At 50.9% G+C, this 12394-nt stretch overlaps 2 protein-coding genes across 6 annotated transcripts in view; one reads left to right on the forward strand and one right to left on the reverse strand.

The window, feature by feature from the left end:
- Positions 1-803: 803 nt before the first annotated feature.
- LOC144951997 (uncharacterized) lies at positions 804-3359 on the reverse strand. The gene is made up of 2 exons (XM_078882381.1): positions 2913-3359; positions 804-2416 (listed from the first exon to the last, which is right to left on the reverse strand). Exons 1-2 carry the CDS (start codon positions 3118-3120, stop codon positions 936-938), a joined length of 1689 nt encoding a protein of 562 aa, XP_078738507.1. The 5' UTR covers positions 3121-3359; the 3' UTR covers positions 804-935.
- A 383-nt stretch (positions 3360-3742) lies between these two features.
- UFC1 (ubiquitin-fold modifier conjugating enzyme 1) overlaps positions 3743-12394 on the forward strand; it is a 9513-nt gene continuing 861 nt past the window's right edge. For 4 of the 5 annotated variants that reach the window (XR_013640576.1, XR_013640577.1, XR_013640578.1 and 1 more), the window contains exons 1-6: positions 3743-3909; positions 4670-4737; positions 5144-5207; positions 6897-6973; positions 7484-7574; positions 11497-12394. The exon at positions 11497-12394 is cut by the window's right edge. Coding sequence is in view for 2 of the 5 variants with exons in the window: in XM_078882506.1 (XP_078738632.1) it covers positions 3787-3909; positions 4670-4737; positions 5144-5207; positions 6897-6973; positions 7484-7574; positions 11497-11583 (510 nt within the window). In the remaining 3 variants the exon portion in view is untranslated. The remainder of the gene's footprint in view (positions 3910-4669; positions 4738-5143; positions 5208-6896; positions 6974-7483; positions 7575-11496) is intronic. The other variant, XM_078882507.1, reaches the window with a different exon arrangement.

Genomic DNA, 12394 nt, shown 5'->3' on the forward strand with positions numbered 1-12394 from the left:
TGTTGTTAAAAGGGAATCGAGATGCTCGATGGATCGTTACTTTCGATTCCCCCTCTACCTTCACGTAAAATGTTACCGGACAGGATCGAATCGAATGTCTCAATGGTTTCTATTTGGTGAAGATTGAATCTTCGGAAACTGGGAATCGATCCAATATAATCGATATATTCGATTTCCTATGTAAACTAATGTATGTTGATTTTGATTACCTTTTACTGATAGGAACCACCTGGTTCCACCAGCCCACAGGGGATTATTGTGTCCGTCCGTCGTACATCCAAAAATGGGAGGGGTGGGGCTGAAGAGGGAAGGGTGGGGAGGGTGGAGCTGGGTGGGGCTGGGTGGGGAGGGGCTGGTCACCCCGTGGTGCCCTTATAAAACTCAACGTTTCACCTACTCACGCCGGCTTGTGCCCGCCCTCACAGTCGGCCATATTTGCGGAATACACCACGCCGCCGTTGACCCTGCAGGCCATTGACCGAGCAACCCAACGTCCCTACCAGCTCCTACCGCAGGAATGTGTTTACTATTTAGTCGATTTTCAAACATTTGTTCGCATCTAAAATATCTAAGCAATCGTTTATAGTCTGTACAAAAATCTATTCCCCATTGATAACATATGGAATCGTGTTAGCTTTATCACGCATTCGATTATGAAATCTAATCAATTCATTGACAACACAATGTAACACAATTTTTGTTCCTGGGTAGTGTTATGTCGTAATTTCTCATGCCTAAAAAGTATATAACATGGCTATTATTCCCCAAAAACTTTGCTTTTGTGACCAGGACAGTGATACTTTGAATTTACCTATTTTCAATGAGAAAACGGTCGAATTTGTGTCTTTTCGTTCACATAAAGTGAGATAAAAGCAACACGAATCAAAAGTAACGTGTATTTATACTAAAGAAATACAAAAATGACTACAAAAGTTTTAGAAGCGAGTCGTTTTTCGAGATTTACGATTAAACTGTAAATTACTTTCACGAATCACCCCCCAAATGTAGTCTCCCATCATGTTCTCGTTATACTGTCCGTGGTAGCGGCGTTCAAAGTCCAGTATACCCCGGTGTAAGCGCTCGCCTTGCTCCTCCGAGTACGCTCCCATGTTCTCCTTGAATTTATCAAGATGAGCATCAAGGATATGGACTTTGAGGGACATCCTACAGCCCATTGTGCCGTAGTTCTTCACCAGAGTCTCAACCAGCTCCACATAGTTTTCGGCCTTGTGATTGCCCAGGAAGCCACGAACGACTGCGACAAAGCTGTCCCAAGCCGCTTTCTCCTTACTGGTGAGCTTCTTGGGGAATTCATCGCACTCCAGGATCTTCTTGATCTGTGGTCCGACGAAGACACCGGCTTTGACCTTTGCCTCCGACAGCTTCGGGAAGAAGTCTTGAAGGTACTTGAAGGCTTCTGACTCGTTATCTACGGCTCTGACAAATTGTTTCATGAGGCCCAATTCAATGTGCAGTGGTGACATGAGCACCTTCCGGGGGTCCACCAGTGGCTCCCTCTTGACGTTGTTCCTCCCCACAGAGAACTCGGTCCGCTGTGGCCAGTCCCGCCTGTGGTAGTGCGCCTTGGTGTCCCTGCTGTCCCAAAGGCAAAGATAGCAGGGAAACTTGGTAAAACCGCCTTGGAGACCCATCAGGAATGCCACCATTTTGAAGTCTCCGATGACCTCCCAGCCATACTCATCATACTTCAAGGCGTCCAGCAAGGTCTTGATGCTGTTGTAATCCTCTTTGAGGTGCACTGAGTGAGCCAGGGGAAGAGACGGGTACTTGTTACCATTATGGAGCAGCACGGCTTTGAGGCTCCTGGATGAGCTGTCAATGAAGAGGCGCCATTCATTCTGGTTACAGGGGATTCCGATTGCCTCGAACAGACTGGTCACATTGTGGCAGAAGCAGAGCCCATCTTGACGGGTGAAGAAGCTGCAAAAAGGTTGGTGACGCTTCCTCCGATCTGGGACTTGCACACTTTTATCCAACAAGTTCCACTGCTTGAGCCTAGACGTCAAAAGCTCGGCATTGGATTTGGTGAGATCAAGATCTCTGATCAAGTCGTTGAGGTCTTTTTGGTTGGGGTAGTATGGGTTTCTCTCCTCAGCTCCACCTCTGAAATTGTCATCTTGGTCTACGATGTCTTCCTCGCTCTCTGACTTGCTGCTCTCTTCTAAAGACGGCTGCTCTCTCTCCGGAGGAGTGGGTACGGGGAGCTCATGGCAGTGTGGCACCGGGGCGATGGATGAAGGAAGGTCCGGATACGTGATGGCGGGTGCATTCTTGCCAGTCCGACGTTTGGAAGGGTCCACCATGCAGAAGTAGCAGTTGCTTGAGTGGTCAGTGGGTTCCCGCCAAATTCTTGGGATAGCAAACTTCATGGCTCTCTTTTCCCCTCTGTACCATCCTACAAAAAGACATTTATTTCACGCATGATTAATTCGTGAAAGATTTTCGCCAACATTTTTCAGAATTTTTTTTCAATAACATTAAAAATTGTAAACCATTTTAAAATAAAATAAAAACTTTGACAATTTTAATTTTCGATTTAAAGCTTTCGTGACTGCAGGGATTCATCTCCTTGGTTCTTTCGGTAAAGTCACATAGAAGGGAAATAATTAAATAATATTAATAACACATTATAAAATAATTTCATCATCTTCTTGGTTCTTTCGGTAGTCACGTAGAAGGGAAATAATAAAATAATAAAAATAAAACATAAAATAATAATTTTATTATAAAATAATAATTTTATTGTTTTATTTTTTTATTATAAAATAATAATTTTATTGTGTTTTATTTTTATTATTTTTTTATTTCCCTTCGTGACTTTACCGAAAGAACCAAGCAGATGAATTTTAATTTTTCAAACAAATTTTATATAACACAAAATTCCATCTCACCTTCCAGAGTTTTTTTGCATATCTCGCAGCTGAAATTAGGTGCCCAGGGTTTGTCTTGATCCCCAACAGGCATTCCAAAATATGCCTTGTAGGCCTCACACATCTTGGCAGATGCTTCCACAGAGTACTTTCTCGCTCTCGTCTTGATGAATTGCCCGCAGACGTAGCAAAATGCATCTGCCGGATGCTTGCAGCCTCTTGACGCCATCTCAGAAAAATTCCAAATATTGCATCCACTTTGGCAGATGAAACTGGTGGGCTTAAGGTCCCTCCCTGTATTTATACTATAGTTTATATTACTGGAAAGCTCTAGAATGTTCTCGAAGTCACTCAAGTTTGCTCAGCACTGAATCTATCTGGGATGTTATGGAAAATGGGTTAAATGTAAAAATGTCACAAAAGCAATCAAAAATATTGCTGCACACTGCCACCAACGCAGGGAATCGTTTTCTCGGCATCGATTTAAAAATCAAATCGATTCGCTCCATTAATTCGCTACTGATCGTCACGATGAATCGTTTACGTCGCGATTTCGAGAATCGCTCTCGCCCATTGGTTCGCTACTAAACGTTGCGAGGAATCGTTCAAGTCGCGATTCCGAGAATCGCTCTCGCCCATTGCTTCGCTACTGAACGTCACCAAGGAATCGTTTTGTTCGCAACTCCGAGAATCGCTATCGTCCGTTGCTTCGCTACTGAACGTCACAAGGAATTGTTTTTTCGCGACTCCGAAAATCGTTCTCGCCAATTGCTTCGCTACTGAACGTCACGAGGAATCGTTTGTTCGCGACTCCGAGAATCGCTATCGCCCATTGGTAAACGTGGCGAGGAGTCGCGCGGTGTCGATTTCTTCGCGCGCGGATCGATCCGGCGTCATGGTGGACGAAGCTACCAGACGCAGTCTCAGCCGCATTCCCCTCCTGTCCACGGACGCGGGGCCTCGACAGCGAGACGCGTGGGGCGCGCGTCTACGGGAGGAGTACCGCTCACTCATTCAGGTAAGTCACTCAGTCACTCACCCACTCACCCAGTCAGTCACTCAGTCAGTCACTCAGTCACCCAGTCACTCACCCAGCCACTCACCCGGTCATTCACCCAGATACTCACCTGCTCATTCACCCAGTCACTCACCCGCTCACTCACCCAGCCACTCACCCAGCCACTCACCCAGTCACTCACCCACTCACTCAACCAGTCACTCACCCACTCACTCACCCAGTCACTCACCCAGTCACTCACCCAGCCACTCACCCACTCACTCACCCAGTCACTCACCCAGTCACTGACCCAGCCACTCACCCAGTCAGTCACTCACTCACCCAGTCACTCAGTCACTCAGCTAGTCACGGCAGCGAGATGCGTGGGGCGCGCGCCTACGTGAGGAGTACGCGCACTCATACAGGTAAGTCACTCAGCCAGTCAGTCACTCAGTCAGTCACTCAGTTACTCAGTCACTCACCCACTCAGTCACTCAGTCAGTCACTCACCCAGTCACTCACCCAGCCACTCACCCGCTCACTCACCCAGACACTCACCTGCTCATTCACCCAGTCACTCACCCAGCCACTCACCCAGTCACTCAGTCACCCAGTCACTCACCCAGTCACTCAAGCGCTGTGGTGACGTCGCGACCACTCGGTGGCCAATGACGGCTGCTATTGGTCGTGGTGCTCGCGATCAGCTCTTGCCCCGACAGCCTGCGACGGCTACCTGGGGGATCTCTACCTTTGCCTTTGTCTTTGTCTCCCTGTGTCTCAGTATGTGCAGAATAACAAAGACTCGGACAACGACTGGTTTAGGTTGGAATCCAACCAGGATGGCACGAGGTGCACACATCAACATCATCACCATCATCACCATCATCATCGCCATCATCACAATCATCATCGCCATCACCACCATCATCGCCATCATCACCATCATCATCGCCATCACCACCATCATCACCATCATCATCACCATCATCATCACCATCATCATCATCACCCTCATCTTCATCACCATCATCCACAACTTTACCATCACTATCGTCATGACTACCATCACATCAACATCATCGTCACCACCATCACTTAACACCATCACCGCTATCAATATCATCATCATCATTTAGTCACTAACATCGCCACAATTATAATTACGTCTTTGCTATTTTGTAATTAATGCATTGGTTGTTCATGTGTTGTTATTGTTGTGGCTTGTGTTGTTGTTGTTGTTGTGGTGGTGGTGCAGGTGGTTTGGGAAGTGCTGGTACGTGCATGAGCTGCTGCGCTATGAGTTTGACGTGGAGTTTGACGTGAGTCGGATGTGCACAGCAGCAGCTCACACACAGCACTCGCCTAGACCGCAGGAGTGGGTTACGCGGGGGAGCTTTACCTTTGCCTCTATGTGCGTGTGTGTGCATACATGGTTGTGTGTGTGCCCAAAGGGGGCTCTCAACGGGTGCAAGGGGCTGGTAACCCCTTCTCCTTCAACCTAAGCACCACTGAACTGCGTGGAAATACTATGAGAGCTCCTTTACCAAGGCATCATGTTTGCAATAACCAAACATGATGCCTTCTATAAAGGTGTCAGTTTTTGTACCAGTTGAAAGGGTAAAAACCTATCACTATGCGTGTAAAGAATCTAACTAAGCTTGTGCCGGAGGCCTCGGGGGAGGGGGACAGGCGTCTATGACGTCTCCTGGCCAAACCCCATTTGGCGGAGCCAGGAGACTGAATCTTTACCCTCAGGATTCCTCCAGAAACAGCAAAAAGCCACTGCGGGTGGCCACGTGGAATGTTCGAACGCTCACTGCGGAGGAGAGGCTGCCAGTCTTTTGTCGGGAGCTGGACCGGTACCGCCTGGATCTCTGCGGTATTCAGGAGGTCCGGTGGACCGGCTCTGGCTCCTGCCACCATGAGGGGTGGACAGTCCTCTACTCGGGGCAGGAGACTGCCAAACAACATGGAGTGGCTCTTCTGAACAAAAGAATGAAGGGGGCGTGGGAGCGTGGCAGTGAGGTGTGGGAAGCTGTAAGCCCCAGGCTATTTTGGGCTAGTTACTTATGCCCCCACTGAAGATGAACATCCGTGGAGGGATGCAGGCAAGGCTAATGAGTCAGATGCCTTCTATGACCTCCTGTCACAGGTGCTAGCTAAAGTGGCCACTTGGGACAGAGTCATCTTGTTGGGTGACTTTGATGCCCGAGTTGGTCATGATGCTGGCACTTGGTCTGGAGTGATTGGAAGGCATGGGCCAGATCAGCTCAATAACAACGGTAGGAGGCTGCTAGACTTCTGTGCAGCCCATGAGCTTGTAATTACCAACACGCTCTTCCGGCATCGGCGCATCCACACATCATGAATTAATGTCTCGTCCAAGCAAAAACATCTGCTTGACTACATAGTGACGGACCAGCGGATGCGAGCCCATGTCCTTAACACCAGGACCTACCGTGGAGCTGATCTGCCCTCTGACCATCGGCTTGTCATCTGTAAGATGCGCCTGCCATTCTTCCACTCCGGTGGTGGGTGTACATCTAGAACCCCTTGACTTGAAGCTTTCGTAACTGCAGGAATTCATACTCTCTGGGTCTTTCGGTGAAGTCACGTGGATACGTTCAAAGAAAAATAACAAAAATAGCAAAAATCTACGACGTTTCGATCGCAACAAAAGCGGTCGTCATCAGGAGTGACGCTCACAACAACGAGCGGAGCGCCGGGTGGATAAAACACACCAAGTCGGCACAGTAGGGGGGCACGGGCAGTGCATCAGCCAGTCATCTCGGTCAGTAGAAACCGTGGCACCTGGGCCTGGCACGTGACCTCCTGCCGGCGGGCGTTCGACACCTCACGTGGCAGCCTCAACGTGCACGTGGCCTGGCACAAGCGCCGTGGTGACGTCACCACCGCTTGGTGGCGAATGGCGGCGGTTGTTGTGGTTGTTGTAGTTGTTGTGGTTGTTGTAGTTGTTGTAGTTGTTGTGGTTGTTGTTGTGGTTGTAGATTCCGGTGACGTATCCGGCGACGGCGCCTGAGATCGCTGTGCCGGAGTTGGATGGGAAAACGGCAAAGATGTACCGGTGGGTGGCCCTCCCCCCCCCTCACCCCTCCCCCCCCTTCACCCCTCCCCCCCCCTTCACCCCTCCCCCCCCTCCCCTCCTTCCTCACCCCTCCCCCCTCCCCCCCCTCCCCCCCTCCTCCCTCCCCCCTCACCCCTCCTCCCTCCCCCCCTCACCCCCCTCCTCCCCCCTCACCCCTCCCTCCTCCCTCACCCCTCCCCCCCCCTCACCCCTCACCCCTTCTCCCTCCCCCTCTCACCCCTCCCCTCCTCCCTCCCCCCCTCACCCCTCCCCCCACTCACCCCTCCCCCCTCAGCCCTCCCGCCCTCACTCCTCACCCCTCCCCCTCACCCCTCACCCCCTCACCCCTCCCCCCCCTCACCCCTCCCCCTCACACCCCTCCCCCCCCCCTCACCCCTCCCCCCTCAGCCCTCCCGCCCTCACTCCTCACCCCTCCCCCTCACTCCTCACCCCTCCCCCCCTCACCCCTCCCCCCTCACCCCCTCCCCCCCCTTGTTGCTGTTGTTGCAGAGGAGGCAAGATCTGCCTCACGGAGCACTTCAAGCCGCTGTGGGCGAGGAACGCGCCCAAGTTTGGCATCGCCCACGCCATGGCGCTAGGAGTGAGACTCACTCACTCACGTACTCACTCACGTACTCACTCACTCACGTACTCACTCACGTACTCACCCGCTCACTCACTCACCTACTCACTCACCCACTCACTCACCCACCCACTCACTCGCTCACTCGCTCGCTCACTTCACTCACCCACTCACTCACCTACTCACTCACCTACTTACTCACCTACTCACTCACCCACGCCATGGCACTCGGAGTGAGACTCACTCACTCACCCACTCACTCACTCACCTACTCACTCACTCACCTACTCACTCAGTTACTCACTCAGTTACTCACTCGCTCGCGTCACTCACCATGGCACTCGGAGTGAGACTCACTCACCTACTCACTCACGTACTCACTCACTCACTCACCTACTCACTCACGTACTCACTCACTCACCTACTCACTCACCCACGCCATGGCACTCGGAGTGAGACTCACTCACTCACTCACCTACTCACTCACTCATTCACTCAGTCACTCACTCACCTACGCACTCACTCAGTTACTCACTCACTCACCCACTCACTCAGTTACTCACTTCGCTCACATCGCTCGCTCACTCACCTACTCACTCACTCACTCACCTACTCGCTCACCCACGTACTCACTCGCTCACTCGCTCACTCACTCACCTACTCACTCACGTACTCACTCACTCACCTACTCACTCACGTACTCACTCACTCACCTACTCACTCACCCACGCCATGGCACTCGGAGTGAGACTCACTCACTCACTCACCTACTCGCTCACCCACGTACTCACTCGCTCACTCACTCACTCACCTACTCACTCACGTACTCACTCACTCACCTACTCACTCACCCATGCCATGGCACTCGGAGTGAGACTCACTCACCTACTCACTCACTCAGTTACTCACCTACTCACTCAGTTACTTACTCAGTTACTCACTCACTCACTCACACTACTCACTCACTCAGTTACTCACCTACTCACTCACTCAGTTACTTACTCAGTTACTCACTCACTCACTCCACCTACTCACTCACTCACCTACTCACTCAGTTACATACTCACTCACCTACTCACTCACGTACTCACTCACTCACCCACTCACTCACCTACTCACTCACCTACTCACTCACGTACTCACTCACTCGCTCACTAGCTCATATACTCACTCGCTCTCTTACTCACTCGGTCGCTCACTAGTGTACTCGCTTGCTTAATCACTCACGTACTCACTCACTCACGTACTCACTCACGTACTCACTCACTCACGTACTCACTCACGTACTCACCCGCTCACTCACTCACCTACTCACTCACCCACTCACTCACCCACCCACTCACTCGCTCACTCGCTCGCTCACTCACTCACCCACTCACTCACCTACTCACTCACCTACTTACTCACCTACTCACTCACCCACGACATGGCACTCGGAGTGAGACTCACTCACTCACCCCACTCACTCACTCACCTACTCACTCACTCACCTACTCACTCAGTTACTCACTCAGTTACTCACTCGCTCACTCGCTCGCTCACTCACCTCACTCACTCACTCACCTACTCGCTCACCCACGTACTCACTCGCTCACTCGCTCACTCACTCACCTACTCACTCACGTACTCACTCACTCACCTACTCACTCACGTACTCACTCACTCACCTACTCACTCACCCACGCCATGGCACTCGGAGTGAGACTCACTCCTCACTCACCTACTCGCTCACCCACGTACTCACTCGCTCACTCACTCACTCACCTACTCACTCACGTACTCACTCACTCACCTACTCACTCACCCATGCCATGGCACTCGGAGTGAGACTCACTCACCTACTCACTCACTCAGTTACTCACCTACTCACTCAGTTACTTACTCAGTTACTCACTCACTCACTCACCTACTCACTCACTCAGTTACTCACCTACTCACTCACTCAGTTACTTACTCAGTTACTCACTCACTCACTCACCTACTCACTCACTCACCTACTCACTCAGTTACATACTCACTCACCTACTCACTCACGTACTCACTCACTCACCCACTCACTCACCTACTCACTCACCTACTCACTCACGTACTCACTCACTCGCTCACTAGCTCATATACTCACTCGCTCTCTTACTCACTCGGTCGCTCACTAGTGTACTCGCTTGCTTAATCACTCACGTACTCACTCACTCACGTACTCACTCACGTACTCACTCACTCACGTACTCACTCACGTACTCACCCACTCACTCACTCACCTACTCACTCACCCACTCACTCACCCACCCACTCACTCGCTCACTCGCTCGCTCACTCACTCACCCACTCACTCACCTACTCACTCACCTACTTACTCACCTACTCACTCACCCACGCCATGGCACTCGGAGTGAGACTCACTCACTCACCCACTCACTCACTCACCTACTCACTCACTCACCTACTCACTCAGTTACTCACTCAGTTACTCACTCGCTCGCTCACTCACCATGGCACTCGGAGTGAGACTCACTCACCTACTCACTCACGTACTCACTCACTCACTCACCTACTCACTCACGTACTCACTCACTCACCTACTCACTCACCCACGCCATGGCACTCGGAGTGAGACTCACTCACTCACTCACCTACTCACTCACTCATTCACTCAGTCACTCACTCACCTACGCACTCACTCAGTTACTCACTCACTCACCCACTCACTCAGTTACTCACTCGCTCACTCGCTCGCTCACTCACCTCACTCACTCACTCACCTACTCGCTCACCCACGTACTCACTCGCTCACTCGCTCACTCACTCACCTACTCACTCACGTACTCACTCACTCACCTACTCACTCACGTACTCACTCACTCACCTACTCACTCACCCACGCCATGGCACTCGGAGTGAGACTCACTCACTCACTCACCTACTCGCTCACCCACGTACTCACTCGCTCACTCACTCACTCACCTACTCACTCACTCACCTACTCACTCACCCATGCCATGGCACTCGGAGTGAGACTCACTCACCTACTCACTCACTCAGTTACTCACCTACTCACTCAGTTACTTACTCAGTTACTCACTCACTCACTCACCTACTCACTCACTCAGTTACTCACCTACTCACTCACTCAGTTACTTACTCAGTTACTCACTCACTCACTCACCTACTCACTCACTCACCTACTCACTCAGTTACATACTCACTCACCTACTCACTCACGTACTCACTCACTCACCCACTCACTCACCTACTCACTCACCTACTCACTCACGTACTCACTCACTCGCTCACTAGCTCATATACTCACTCGCTCTCTTACTCACTCGGTCGCTCACTAGTGTACTCGCTTGCTTAATCACTCACGTACTCACTCACGTACTCACTCACCTACTCGCTCACCTACTCACTCACCTACTCACTCACGTGCTCACTCACTCACTCACTCCCTAGTATGCTCACTTGCTTACTCATTCACTCACATACTTGCGTACTAACTCACACACTCACTCACTCATTCACTCACTCACTCACATATTCATTCACACACTCACTCACATACTCACTCACTCACATACTCACTCACGTACTCACATACACGGTCATGTACTCACATGTACACTCACTTGCATACGCACTCACTCAGGTACACATTCATATACACACACGTACACACGTACACACTCATATACACACGCACACACAGGAACAAATGATTATACTGCTTTTGCTGATCCTGCTTCTGATGATGGTGATGCTGATAGTGATGATGATGGTGATGCTGATGATGATGGTGACGATGATGTTGATGTTGCTGATGATGTTGATGGTGATGATGATGGTGATGCTGATGATGATGCTGATGATGATGCTGATGTTGATGCTGATGATGATGTTGATGCTGATGATGATGTTGATGCTGATGATGATGTTGATATTACAGCTGGGGCCCTGGCTGGCTGTGGAGGTGCCGGATTTGGTGCAGAAGGGAGCGGTGGTTTACAAGGAGAAGCAGCCGGCACCATCATAGCCAGCGCACACACACAGCACACACACACACATCGCACACACACACACACATCGCACACACACAGCTAGTACACACACACACACAGCACACACACAGTACACACACAGCACACACACACAGCACACACACACAGCACACATACGGCACACACACACAGCTAGTACACAGCATACACACAGCACACACACATAGCACGCACACACAGTACGCACACACAGCATGCACACAGCACACACAGCATACACACACATCTAGTACACACAGCACACACACAGCATACACACACAGCTAGTACACAGCACACACAGCATACACACACAGCTAGTACACACACACAGCTAGTACACACACACAGCACACACAGCATACACACACAGCACACACACAGCACACACAGCATACACACACAGCTAGTACACACACACACAGCACACATACAGCACACACACAGCACACACACTGCACACACACGGCACACACACAGCACACACAGCACACACACACGGCACACTCACGGCACACACACAGCACACACACAGCTAGTACACAGCACTTACACACAGCACACACACACAGCACACACACAGCACACACACGGCACACACACGGCAAACACACAGCACACACACTCAGTGTACACACACACAGCACACACACAGCGTACACACACACAGTACACACACACAGCACACACACACAGCACACACACAGCACACACACTCAGTGTACACACACACAGCACACACACAGCGTGCACACAGCACACACACAGCGTACACACACACAGCACACACACACGTCACACAAACTC

Source organism: Lampetra fluviatilis, chromosome 65, assembly GCF_964198595.1.
Source record: "Lampetra fluviatilis chromosome 65, kcLamFluv1.1, whole genome shotgun sequence".
NCBI lineage: Eukaryota > Metazoa > Chordata > Hyperoartia > Petromyzontiformes > Petromyzontidae > Lampetra > Lampetra fluviatilis.